The sequence below is a fragment of the Rhineura floridana genome, chromosome 8, assembly GCF_030035675.1.
Source record: "Rhineura floridana isolate rRhiFlo1 chromosome 8, rRhiFlo1.hap2, whole genome shotgun sequence".
NCBI classification, from domain to species: domain Eukaryota; kingdom Metazoa; phylum Chordata; class Lepidosauria; order Squamata; family Rhineuridae; genus Rhineura; species Rhineura floridana.
In genome coordinates this window covers 10,849,363-10,862,287 of record NC_084487.1, presented here as the reverse complement: position 1 = coordinate 10,862,287, position 12,925 = coordinate 10,849,363, and the positions used below count along the sequence as shown (strand labels likewise).

At 41.7% G+C, this 12,925-nt stretch overlaps 1 protein-coding gene across 3 annotated transcripts; it reads right to left on the bottom strand.

The window, feature by feature from the left end:
- Positions 1-5,606: 5,606 nt before the first annotated feature.
- LOC133363280 (small integral membrane protein 30-like) lies at positions 5,607-12,618 on the bottom strand. Of its 3 annotated transcripts, none has more exons than XM_061582682.1 (3): positions 12,597-12,618; positions 12,343-12,426; positions 5,607-6,926 (listed from the first exon to the last, which is right to left on the bottom strand). In XM_061582682.1, exon 3 carries the CDS (start codon positions 6,849-6,851, stop codon positions 6,666-6,668), a length of 186 nt encoding a protein of 61 aa, XP_061438666.1. In that variant the 5' UTR covers positions 6,852-6,926; positions 12,343-12,426; positions 12,597-12,618; the 3' UTR covers positions 5,607-6,665. The 3 variants fall into 3 exon arrangements, with proteins under 3 accessions (XP_061438666.1, XP_061438667.1, XP_061438665.1); XM_061582683.1 differs by lacking the exon at positions 12,597-12,618 and adding an exon at positions 7,554-7,674 and having other exon boundaries at positions 12,343-12,590; XM_061582681.1 differs by lacking the exon at positions 12,597-12,618 and having other exon boundaries at positions 12,343-12,590.
- Positions 12,619-12,925: the final 307 nt, after the last annotated feature.

Below are 12,925 nucleotides of genomic sequence, written 5' to 3'. Positions count from 1 at the left end.
AAAATTAGACCTCTGATCATGTACAGATGCATAAAGAAAACCCTCTGTCCGTGCAGGTGTCAGCAGAAAATCTCGGGTCAGTTGAGAACTGATTCCTGTAATTAAATCATGATTTATATGCTCGGAAAAAAATGCAATCACACAATAAACTGGAAGATATAACAGAATCATACCAATTTGTATTTGTAGTGTCAGGCTGTTTTCTGACAGGCTGTGGGGGGGGAAGGAAGGAGGGGTTGTAATTTTAAACACACGCATACACAGAAAGCAAGCTGCAATAATGAAACTAAACCCAGTACTGTAGCAAAGAAAAAAAAGGGAACTCTGACATTATAGAACAGAAATTATTCTCTTTCCTTCTCCCTAAAACAATCCACTAATTTGCCCAAGACATTTCTTACCCATCACGACTGCTCGCCGTCTCTTTAGCCTTTTCACTGTCTACGTAACTCGAACCTTCTGTCTACATCCTGTATGCCTCAATCTTAACACCACTTTGCCTCCGCATACCACCTTTCATTAAAGGTGATGTCACTATGCTTTTGCCTGCTGTAAGGAAGCTCAAAACTTCCAGGACCACCTCTGTACTCCCTTTTTCTCACCTCCCATTCTCTCTCTTAATCACTTGCCTAAACAGAGCAAATTTCTTCACACTAACTTAAAAGATTGCTAAAAGCTACTAAAGGAACAGATTAGGTTCTTTGAATCCTGTGACAAACAAGGGCAGCAAGCAGAAATAGTAGCATGGACAGCACAGCCGATCCAAGCAGCAAGGATAAAACATATTTTAGGAAGCGACAGCAAAGGGAGGGAAGTTCGCTTATAATATTCCCACAGAAAACCTTCACACAGACACTCAAAGAAACTTTCACACCTTCACACATATAACCAATTCACACTTGAGTACTCAGTCATACACTTCTATTTAAACAAGATCTTTCCTTAAGATGCCATTCCAACCACATCTTGTATTCCTAACGTGCTGCCTGTTTTTTCTTTTCAGTTCCTCTTTCTCTTTTTCTTCCTACTTTCCTCTTGTTCTCGCAAGCGCGTGACCATTCCCCCTGAGGCCCCTCTCCTTTTCTCCATCTTCCCGTTCCTCCTCAGAGGTGGGGGAGTCCCTTCTACCCTCGCCTGAGAAGTTTTACTTTCAGGGTTGGAAGGCAAAGGCGGGGCGGAAGACATCAGGCTGAATGCGCCTCCTTACTGAAATAAATATGGGGATCCTCACTGGTCAAAGATCTAACAGCCATTATTCTTATTCCCTTCCATTTCTGCGCTCCTGCCTGCCACAGGAACCAGAAATTCATTTGTCCCGGGTGGTTAGCCTCAATCTGCCTCCTTGCTCCTCTCAAGCCGGCAGCTTCAAAGGAACCACCTCTCAGCCGCCATTTACCAGGGGCCGAAACTGCAGTTGTGCGTGTCCACCGTTCCACGCAGAGCTCACTCATCCTTTTTCTTCTTCATGCCTTTCTGAACTGGCAATTTCCCACCCCTATTTGTCTCATGGCGTCTGGCAGGGGTTCCTCAACTGTTGCTTATCCTACAAGCTGGCAGCAAAAGCCTCCGTGCAGAGCAACCGAGAGAAATCTCTCGTGGCGCCTGTTGCCTGAATCAGAGAGGAAGCGCTGCCAGCAAGCGGGTCGCACAGGAGCATCCCGGACGAGCCCCCAAGTTGTTAGGTCCAAACCCAACCACGAGCCGTCCACAACCTTGCTCACCTCTCGTTCACCCTGGGAAGAGTGCGGAGTTGAATCATTCCCCCACTGCCAGAGGCCAGAAATTTACACGACAACAAGTACCTTTGCAAAGGGGTCCCAATCCTTCCAGCAAGATGCTTTCCAGAGATGGGAACCCCGTTTATTGAAAGGAGTGCAGATTATATACCCTCACAGAGGTCACAGGTTAGGGGAATAAAACGTCATAAAACATAAAGAAAAAACTACATGTCAGTACAGAATGCAAAGGAGGGGAAAGAGTAAGGAAGGGGAGGTGACAGATCTGCCAGGGACAGGTTGCCCCCTTTGGAGATCAGCCTTGCCTATTATACAGCCTTGAGATAAGGGGGCTGGTGCCAGGATGCTTAAAAACAACTAACAGGGAACATCAAAACAAATAGATAAAAGGCAGAGATCTCAAGCTCGTACAGAGTACATTCTTGTGGGGCAAAGGCTTTCATCCTTTGACATGTCTCTGTTAAGGCTCAATAAACATGGAGGTGTGGATTCCACTTTTATATTGTGAATCACATTACATTTGTAAAGTTACCTGGGTAGGTTTAGGTGAGGGGCAAATAAACCGAAATCAATTTTATTTTAACTAATGTTTCATTTTTAACTCAACACTGTCTACTTTGTCTCAGAAAGCCAAGGCACCTATGCGAGACCCTCAGATGATGACCTCAGTGAATAGGTGGGCTGGTATGGGTAAAGATGGTCAAATGTGGATACCCTTCTGGAATTTGTTACTAGTTGACTCTCTTCAGTTTAGTGGGGCTTAACTCTAAATAAACATGGATAGGCTGGACTGACAGATGGTCAAAACTAGGGCGTAGGGAGAGTTTGTTCATTGCAGCTTAGCCCTGGAATTTCTTTTCTATCCCATTTCTGAATTTCTATTCAGCTATGGGGCATTATAAAGAGTAGAACTATTGAATAGGCCTGGCAACCAAGAGGTCTTGAGGTCTTCTGTATCTTTAAAAGTTGTGCAGGGGAAAGGGAGAATTTCACCTTGTGTTTTTCCATTACTGTATAGTGTTGCAAGAAAACTGCACTTGGCTGAATTTTCTCTTCTCTTAAAGATACAGAGTCATTCTCAGGCCCTGCGCCTGGCAACCCTACTGAAAGACTATGAAATAATCCTTCTATTTAAGATTTTTAGCATGGGCAGTTGCATCTGTTCACCTTAAGCAGATCTTACAGACCTTTGAAGTCCTTTCGGTGTAGACATATTGCAAATTATTGTTATGAGTGAATCATTGTAATTACCAGTTACTGTGCAGTAGGAGCAGCTGAGTTCTTTATTTCTATGTCCTATCAAGTTAGTCCATTCCCATAAAACAAATCAATTTTGATATACCAAAATTAGAGAGATATAAGGCAGAATTTTAGCCTGAGGGCTGACATGAGGTAATGAGCCCCAAGTACATCTTCTGACAATGATGTCCGGTGTGCATTTAGATAGAAGGCAATGTGAATGGGGTGGTGCTCTGCTTTAGCAACGCTTGTCTTTGCCACTCACTTTCTGAGAAAACAATGGGCACATTTCCATTTTCCAGTGGGTACGCCTGCCCTCCTTATCTCTGCTGGCTGAAGCATAATGATTCTTCAGGTGGAAAAAATTGCTATAAAAAACAAAGTGTGCTAATGCAACATCTGAGTAGGACACAAAACTGTAGTGGAGACTACATGCATTTAACAACAGAGATGCTAACTAGTGCTCTACTGCTATCTAATGAGATCTACCCAGCATTCAAGAGGTTTCTAGGACAGGTAGTACAGGACCGAAGTTGTTACACAATAGTTGTTATAAATGCACAATAGCAAAGGCCTTTCACCTGGATCTGCTTGTTAAGCATCAGCTTTCAACCTTAACTAGAGTGACTATTGCTTATGCCCTTAAAGATGGTAGGTTTCTGGTTGCCAGTCTTTGAATAGTACATAAATCAGGAATGCATAATCTATAGGCCTCCAGCTACTGTTGGACTCCCAGCTCCCCCCCAGGCAGGGGAGTTGGAACTGAGCAGCATTTGGAGGGCAACATGTTCGCCACTCTTAGCTTAGGCTGCAATCCAATACACACTTACCTGGCAGTAAGTCCCATTGAACCCAATGGAACTTACTTCTGAGTACACATGTACTGGATTGCAGCCTTAGGTGGTAGGTGCCATGTGCTAACAAGTGTGTTGTTTGAAGCTTTTGTTGTTGTTACGAGGGGGACTGCCATTAATATTTGTTTGAGAGGTATTATGTGATCACACATTTAATGTAATCTTGGACTTCACTAAGCATTTAGTACCTTCCACAGCAAGCCTGCATTTGAAATAGCTTCCTTTGTGAAAAGGCATCATTATGCATTTTATAAAGCATGTTACTTAAACCTTTTGGAATAATATGAATAATATCTATGTATCTGGTCAGAAAACTTTCAAATGAACAGCTCTTGCCATTTAATGAAGTAATGATTTTGTCTTAGCGTATGTTAACTTTATTGAAAGCCAGTCTTCATTGTGGCTAACAGCTAGAATCTGTATCCTTGAGCTTAATAGGATTTCTGTGGACATCTCAAAGGAGGAAGAAGCATTCCCTAAAACAAGCAAACTTGTTATTTATTGGGTGTCAAACTGCACATTTCCTGGCCCACTATTGTCAAATGTTCTCCTGCACTATAATCTCAGGCCCAAAAAGGCTTTGATCCAATGGCATAGATACCATGATGACTGGCAGTCTTTTATCTACTGCAGCCTTCATCTGCCTTCACAGCCGTTGTAACGTACAGATTGTTACCCTCCGCCTGTTCTGCCGTTGAGGACTAAATACTTGCACTAGGATAATGGGATTCTCTCCTCCCTCCCTGTACACCCCACACTACCCCCCCAAATCTGCTCCGGAGGGTTGGAGGGAAACCCAGAACAGCTTTGTGGGGATGGGGGAGAGAAAGAACAATAGGTCTGCTTTAGGATCTTAGTTAGTGCTCTGAGTTTCCCTTACTCAGAGTGTGGGCTAGTAAAGGGGTGGTGGCAGTATAGCCCCTTCCAGGGTTGGTATTGGGTGTAACTTGGCCTGGAGAAGGTGAGAGTTACCCAGGACGCAGTGGCCCAGGGAAATTGGGACTGATCTTGGAAGCAACCCTTGGGTTGCTGAAGAGAAGGACCCCAGGGGGCAATCTCTGACAACAGGTTCCCCACCCATGCTCTAGAACACATTACTTGTTCCTGACTAAAGTATATTCTGCCATGTTCAGACTCTTCCAGCAATACAAAGCAATAATAGTACTCTAGAGCCAGTGTGGTGTAGTGGTTAAGGTGCTGGAAGGCACTGGTAAACCCCCTCTGAATACCGCTTACCATGAAAACCCTATTCGTAGGGTCGCCCATAAGTCAGAATCAACTTGAAGGCGTCCATTTACGTTATTTTTAAATGTAAATGTCCACATTGAATAGGGCAATTGGTGCATATGTGAATTCTCCCCCCCTTCCTTCCATGAGTGTGTATTTGAACATAAAAATACAGGAATCAAAAGAGAAATGGACTGCCTTCAAGTCGATCCCGACTTACGGCAACGCTACAAAGAGGGTTTTCATGGTAAAAAGTATTCAGCGGGGGTTTACCATTGCCTTCCTCTGGGGCTGAGAGGCAGTGACTGCCCCAAAGTCACCCAGTGAGCTTCGTGGCTGTGTGGGGGATTCAAACCCTGGTCTCCCAGGTCGTAGTTCAACACCTTAACCACTAAATAGTACTCTAGGTTCTGGCTAAGTATGCCTATTCCAACATTTCTATGGCAATGCAATTTGTTGTTTTCAGTAGGGATCATGAACAAGTTTAGACAGACTTTCTCCTGAAACACTGAAGAATTAAGCAGAAAGAAAGGAGGCTTGCATGCTGTCATTTAAACCATACAACTTGTGGAGTTTATTGATTTAGTTACACTGGAAGATCCAGGATAATAATCTAGTGCATTGCCTGTATCCAAAGCTTCCACAACAGGCAACCCGATCAGGAGTGAGAAAAACACCAAGGCAAGCTGGAAAGCATTCCCTGTGGCACTGATTCACTGTGGTTATCAGTGATCCTTCACCTCATTTAATACCTTTCAAATACTGAGAATTCCCACCCCATTTAATATTGATAAAATACTAAGAGTGATGCTGGAAACAATGCAAAGCAAGAATAAATAAAAAATACATAGAAAACATTTGGTCAGTTAAGCATCTTCCCTTGCAACTATTTTGAAGAGCCTGATCTATCAGGAATTCCCATGCATGCTCTATTGAAATTAAGATTAAGGAGCATACCAGAAAAAAGCCATACTAGGTATCAATTTCAACAAAGCTTGTGTAAGATATGCTCCCAATAATTTTACCCATTAGAGACCATTTGCCAAACACTTAAGGAGAAAATTATCCAGCTCTTAAAAATTAATTATACCAGGAAGATTTTGGAGGAGGGGGGGATACACAGTAGCTTGACCTTACCACAAACATTTGTTTAATTTGGGGGGAGGGAGTTAAAAAGATAAATTTAATCACAGGAAGCTAATCAAAGTAATCCCCAAATGAACTACTAGGAGGGTTTGTTATATTCTCCAAGACTATAAATAGTCTGGAGTTTCTTCACATTGACCTCCATCCAGACTGCCTTTCATCCCCCCCAAAGAATCCCCCATTGCACCTTGTGTATTTGTGAATTTATACTGTTTTTTCCCCCTATCCAACCAAAACAAGCAGTTTCCCTCTTAAATCAGCATGTTAATCCCAAGAAATATTAAATAATTGTCTTCCTATAAGCTTGGGGCTCAATTCTCCAAGATTTTCCAGTCAGGCACAGACCCTACTCCTGAACAGAGCATGTCAATAAGGATTTGATGAGTGGCACTCCAGTACTGGAAACATCCAGAAGCTCATCAAACAAGGTAGCTATGCTTAACCAGGACATCTTTTGCTTAAGTCACAGCTCTCCGTTGCGTTTTCTTGCGTATAAGCCCAGGCAGGCACAGAGTCCAATGCAACTGAGAAACATAGCCAGCAGGAGGGCTAGCGCATCGCCTGTATCCAAAGCTTCCACAACAGGCAACCCGATCAGGAGTAAGAAAAACACCAAGGCAAGCTGGAAAGCATTCCCTGTGGCAGCCATGATCCCAATTGTTGCTGATCAGATGATCCTGAACAAAAGGCTAAATTCAGAGAGGAACTTGTATTTCAAGTGTACCTAAAACACAAAGAGAGAGGAAAAGTAAAGAGAGAAGGAAGCTTGGATCAACTTCACAATATATACAACTGGAGTATTACTAAAGACTGAGTGCTCTTATACTGTAGCACCCCAGACCTTTTGGGATGTTAGCAAGGAATTGCTCGTGGCTGACAGGATCATTCCAAGCCATCCGAAACAGACCAGTGGGACTTGCAACAAAATCTTTATTTATTAAATTTATACCCCGCTCCTCCTCCCAGGGCAGCAAATGTTGCAGTATGGAGTATCCCAGTTCACTATTCCAGTCAGCCATATCTTCTTCCAGGATAATATTCTATTCCTCCTCCCACATGATTTTCTTTTCTTTTTTTAGGGCCCACCCTATCTTGTGATTTTATTTTATTTTCATTTCCAAATAATACAGAGAACAGCCATAATATTTCCCCAATCCCTCCTCCCTAATCCTGGATGACCCCACCTGATTCTGTAAGAGAGCTATCGTAAGATTTAAGATCAAAAGCCAAAAGTCTGTCAAGCCAACCAAACTCTGGTAAAGGGTTTGGGTACTTGATGCTGATTTTCCTCTTTATATGTAAATTCAATAAAGACATCCAAGGTTCGTGAAGGTGCCTTTTTTCTTAGTACCTGTTGCCAATTTCCAATTTTGTGTCGGTTTTTCCAACAAGGCAAATTCCCATAATTTTCTGTAGCAGTGGGCCAATGACAATCCATCTAGATGTTTCCAGCATCGAGCAATAGCGAGCAGCTATCAACATAAATCCTATTAATTTTTTTGTACAATAAATCAGAGTTCTTATTAATAAAAAGGTTTAATAAAGCTGGTTCCAATGTGAGTTGCACTGCTTGTTTAGTTATTTTACTTATTTCTCTTTGCACAACATCCCAGAATTTCTGTTCATTCTCACTATCCACAAGTGGCTGTAGGAGCCAAGAGCCCCATGGCCTCTCCAGCATAGCCAAGATGATGAGCCTGAGATTTGTGCTATTTTGACTGGAGTCATATACCATCTGTGTATAATTTTAAGTGCCATTTCCTATTGAACTGGACACTGTTAAGTATGGAAAATTGTCCCAGATAGCTTTCCAGTATTCCTTTTCCATTTTCACTTTCAAATCATCCTCCCAGTACGTTTTCAAAACTAAGCATGTCCTTGCTTAATAAGAAAGAGTACAGTATGGCCCCGCTTATCAGCTGATCTTCCCCTCTGGTGAGATCCGACTCCCGCGCTACAGATGATCGCGCGGAGGAGAAGATCAGCTGTAGCGTGCTACAGCTGATCTCAGGAGCAATCAGACTCCCGAGCTACAGCTAATCACGCCGGAGGAGAGGAAGATCAGCTGCAGCACGCTACAGCTGATCTTCTCCTCGGGGGCGATCAGACTCCCACGCTACAGCTGATCTTCTCTTCCAGCGCAATCAGACTCCTGCGCTACAGCTGATCATGCCGGAGGAGGGGAAGATCAGCTGCAGCACGCTACAGCTGATATCCTCGGGGGCGATCAGACTCCGAACTCCAGCTGATCGCACCGGATTGTCTTCTTTTTTTCACCGTATGCTAATAATTTAGAACTTTCCCCATCAAATTCATAATACCACTGTTTAAATATAACATATTAACCATGGTGTCATCTATGTCTGCCAAATTTAGTTCTGTTCTTTTTTGTTCCATTTCTCCTTATTTTGGCAGACCCTGTTCTTTTATATTCCTGTGTTAACTTGGTCAATTCTTTTTCTAGAGCTTCTAAATGCTTTTTTTGACCTTTCTTTTGCAAGACTATTCACTAATACATATTCCCCTTACTACCGATTTCATTGCCTCCCATCTAATTTCCTCTGGTATTTCCTCACTTGCATTGTCTGCAAAATATTTGGTATGATCCTCTCTTATTTTCTCCCTGCTGTGATTTGAAGCAAGTGGAATTGGATTAAGCTTCCAATTATAACTCCTCTTGGCAGAGATTTGTTGTTACATTGTTAGACTGATAGCAGCGTCGTCTGGGACTTTTATGTTGTCAGTTTGTACATCCGTGACTTGAGGCCATATAGATTCAGATAGAAATATGGCATCCAATTGTGGAAAAGAACCATGCATATAGAGAAAAATGAATTACTGAAATCTTCTGAATGCAATTCTGACCACGCTTCTCTTAGTCCTCTTTTATGTATATTGTTTAAAAGTGCAAACTTCTTTTAGTAATGGTCCCTCATCCAGGTAATCCTTGTAAATTAATATTGGTATCTTCTCCCATAATTATGTTAGTTTTTGGAAACCTATACAATTTATTGAACAGCATATAAAAATTTTAATTGTTGACTATTGGAGGCATAAAAAGTGGCAAGTGTGATTAATCCTAATCCAGACAGTTTCCCTTCTACAAAAAGGAATCTTCCTGGTCTAGCAGCAATACTTAGAGGCTCGAAATCTAGGTTGTCCCTAATTAGCAGCGCTACTTGCTTCACTTTATTTGACCCTTTTGCTAAGAATTTATTTAAGAGTCTATCAGTTAACTTAGTGCCATGAGTTTCTGCAGCATTAAAATCTTGGGTTGCAGGTTTTGGTCAATGTATACAACCTATTTCTCTTTACTGCAGAACCCAGCCACTTTACATTTAATGTAACAGTCCTCAAATCCATATTTGTATTAATCTAAACACATGGTCAACTCAAACTGTTTATAAGCTCCCCTTTTAGTGAAGTCAGGCGGTCATCTTCCTTCCCCTCTTTTCCCTCTTTCCCCTTTAAAAGATAATAAAACAGAGAACAAATGGCTAACATTGAATCAAATTAATTTGCTAAAAACACTTGGTGAAACAAAAATGATTTCAGTAGGTGATGAAATATAAAAATTATAGATGCCTGCTTGGTTTCAATAGAAATAGCATCCCAAATTACTGGTGCTAACAGCAAAAGCTTTAGGGTGGTATTAAATGCAAGTCCTACTCAAAGTAATCCCATTGAAGTCAACAGACATGACTGACATTAATTGTAATAAGTCTATTCTGAGTAGGACTTACTTGAATAAAACTCTTAGTATACACAGCAACCAAATAAATAGTTAATGTTATAGAAATTCGTGCTTACTAAAAGAACATCCATTTATCATTACATTTTTCAAGAATTATTGACAAGTTTCTTCATGACCATATATGAATGTAGAATGTACTGCCTTCAAGTCGATTCCGACTTATGGCGACCCTATAGATAGGGTTTTTGTGGTAAGCGGTATTCAAATGGGTTTACCATTGCCTTCCGCTGAGGCTGAGAGGCAGTGACTGTCCCAAGGTCACCCAGTGAGCTTCATAGCTGGGTGGGTATTCGAACCCTGGTCTCCCAGGTCGTGGTCCAACACTCTAACCACTGTGCCACACTGGCTCTCATGTCCATATATCTATCTCTTCTATGTTCTGGTTCAGTAATAAAAATGTCAGGCCAATACTCCACCAGGGGTTGGGGGTTGGAATGGAATAGAGTATTACGGAAAAGGGCACAGCAGACTGACACAAACAGTGAATAAGTGCACTGCACACTGCAACGCTGTATTGCAGGTCCTATTTGTGGTGTATTAAAGCAGCTATCCCCAACCTTGAGTCCCCAGATGCTGTTGGACTGAGTGCACTGCAGCACGTAACACCACAAGGTGGAGATGCCAAGACTTTCTTGTACAACTGCCACACCTTTCTTTAACAGATCTATATCTTTTGTCACACATTACTGCTACTGCCAATAAATAGAGTGTGCATATGTGTAAAGGTAAACTGAAGCAAAATAGGCATTGCATTTTTTAAAGGTAACTATGATAGCTCAGTTGTTAATAATATTTAGTTTTTTAAAAACACAACAAATTAAACTCTATCCTTTTAATTTTCACTCCTCTGCTCTGGTCAAACATACCCCAATTTGTCTGTGTGCATGTTTGGATAATCTTGCAGTCTCGTGTTTAATGAAATATATATTATCATTGGCATATTGTTGTAGAACTATAAAGTATGGGCAAAATACAGTCTACTAACTAAGGAGCATTTCTCCCTGTTTTAATAGAGGGACAGGACTTGTATTGTCAAGGCCAACCTTCAAAACTAAATGCATTTGAGGAAGATACTGCATGAGATAAACAATAGCCCTTACACTACAGGAGACCACAGCGCTTCACAACAAGGAGCACCCCTTTAAAATAAGGGGAATCAATCACACCCCCTGTGTGCAGTCTTCAGCTATTAGCATGCCTTGTGTTTAAGCACTAGGATGGCAGCCACAGGCTAGCAGAGGAGGGAGACTGAACAGGCTGACGCAGGAGAGATGGAGTGCCCCATTTCCCCCCCCCCCCGGCAAAACCAAGAGGGGCAGAGCACATGTTTTTAACTCAGAAGGTCCCAGTTTCAATCCACACTTTCAATAGGTAGGGCTGAGAAATATTCCCTGTCTGAAACCCTAGAAAGCAGCTGCCACCCAGTTTGGACAATACTGACCTTGAGAGAACAAAGTATAAGGTAGCTTCTTATGCTAGAGGAAGAAATCCACTACCTCCACACCCAACATATAAATACTGCATGCTACTACAACAGGGACAGAACCCTCTATCCTTCCCTTACCAGCCCCCAGGATAATAAATATTTTTGCAGGCATAATATATTAGCAGAGAAGTGTTTTGGTTTTTTTGTAACAAGGCAAACACTAAGAAATAAGCAACAAAGGCTTCAATCCTGTTGTGATGTGCCTTCAAGTCAATTACGATTTATGGCGAGCCTATGAATCAGTGACCTCCAAGAGCATCTTTCATGAACGAAACTGTTCAGATCTTGTAAGTTCAGGTCTGTGTCTTCCTTTATGGAATCAATCCATCTCTTGTTTGGTCTTCCTCTTTTTCTACTCCCTTCTGGTTTTCCCAGCATTATCGTATTTTCTAGAGAATCATGTCTTCTCATGATGTGTCCAAAGTATGATAACCTCAGTTTCATCATTTTAGCTTCTAGTGGCAGTTCTGGTTTAATTTGTTCTAACACCCAATTATTTGCCTTTTTCGCAGTCCTAATCCTACTTATTTAGAAGTAAACCCCACTGAATTCAATAGGATTTACTTCCAAGTGGTTAGGATTGGACTGTAATGTTTTTGGATCCCTCAACCTTTACTTAACATGAGAGGTGAATTAACCAGGAATCCTGTACCACTCTAACAAATCGCTAACAAATGTATTGTGACATAACCTTTGAGGGACCAAAGTCCACTTCATCGGGTGTTCTAGTCCATGAAAACTTATGCCGCAATAACTCTATTAGCCTGTAAGGTACCACAGGACTGTAGATTCCACTACAGCAGAATAACATAACTAACCCACTAAAAAGAACGAAACGGCACTCCTAGATAAAACCGCAGTCCCACAGACATCCATTTTTGCACTCAACCAGTATCTTACCGGTGGGAAGGTGTATATATTTGGGATATTTCCTTGAATAGTTTGCGCTGGGATCTTGGAAACAATAATCCAGGACAACACCTACTAAAATAAGGAGTAAACACACACAAAATTAAGTTTACTCAGGTATAAAAACCCAATTCAATCTTTGTTAGAACAATCAAATGCTAAACTGAGACGATAGGTCAGATTATATGGGTGTGTTTAAAAAAATCCTCCGATCAGGAGTTTAAGAGTCATGTGCAGCAACATACGGCACGTGTCGTTAATTGTCCTAAAAGCAACTTGGTCTAAATATATCAGCTTTTGCTCTAAACGGACAAAGGGGTATTTTAAAACATAAAGTGATTATACGATACTTCCGGAACTAAATCATTCAATCGCTACCCACGAGTAGCAATATAGCAAACTACTGTTACCTTCCTGGAAGCTGCCATTACAAGAAGAAAGCGGAAGAGCATGTGATTGGCTTGCGCTCCTCGGGACGTCAGCGCCTACAATTCCCATCATGCATTCTAGAACTTCTCTGTTAACCCTTGACGTGATTATTGTACGAGAACCCTCCGAACGGTTTTACCAGAAA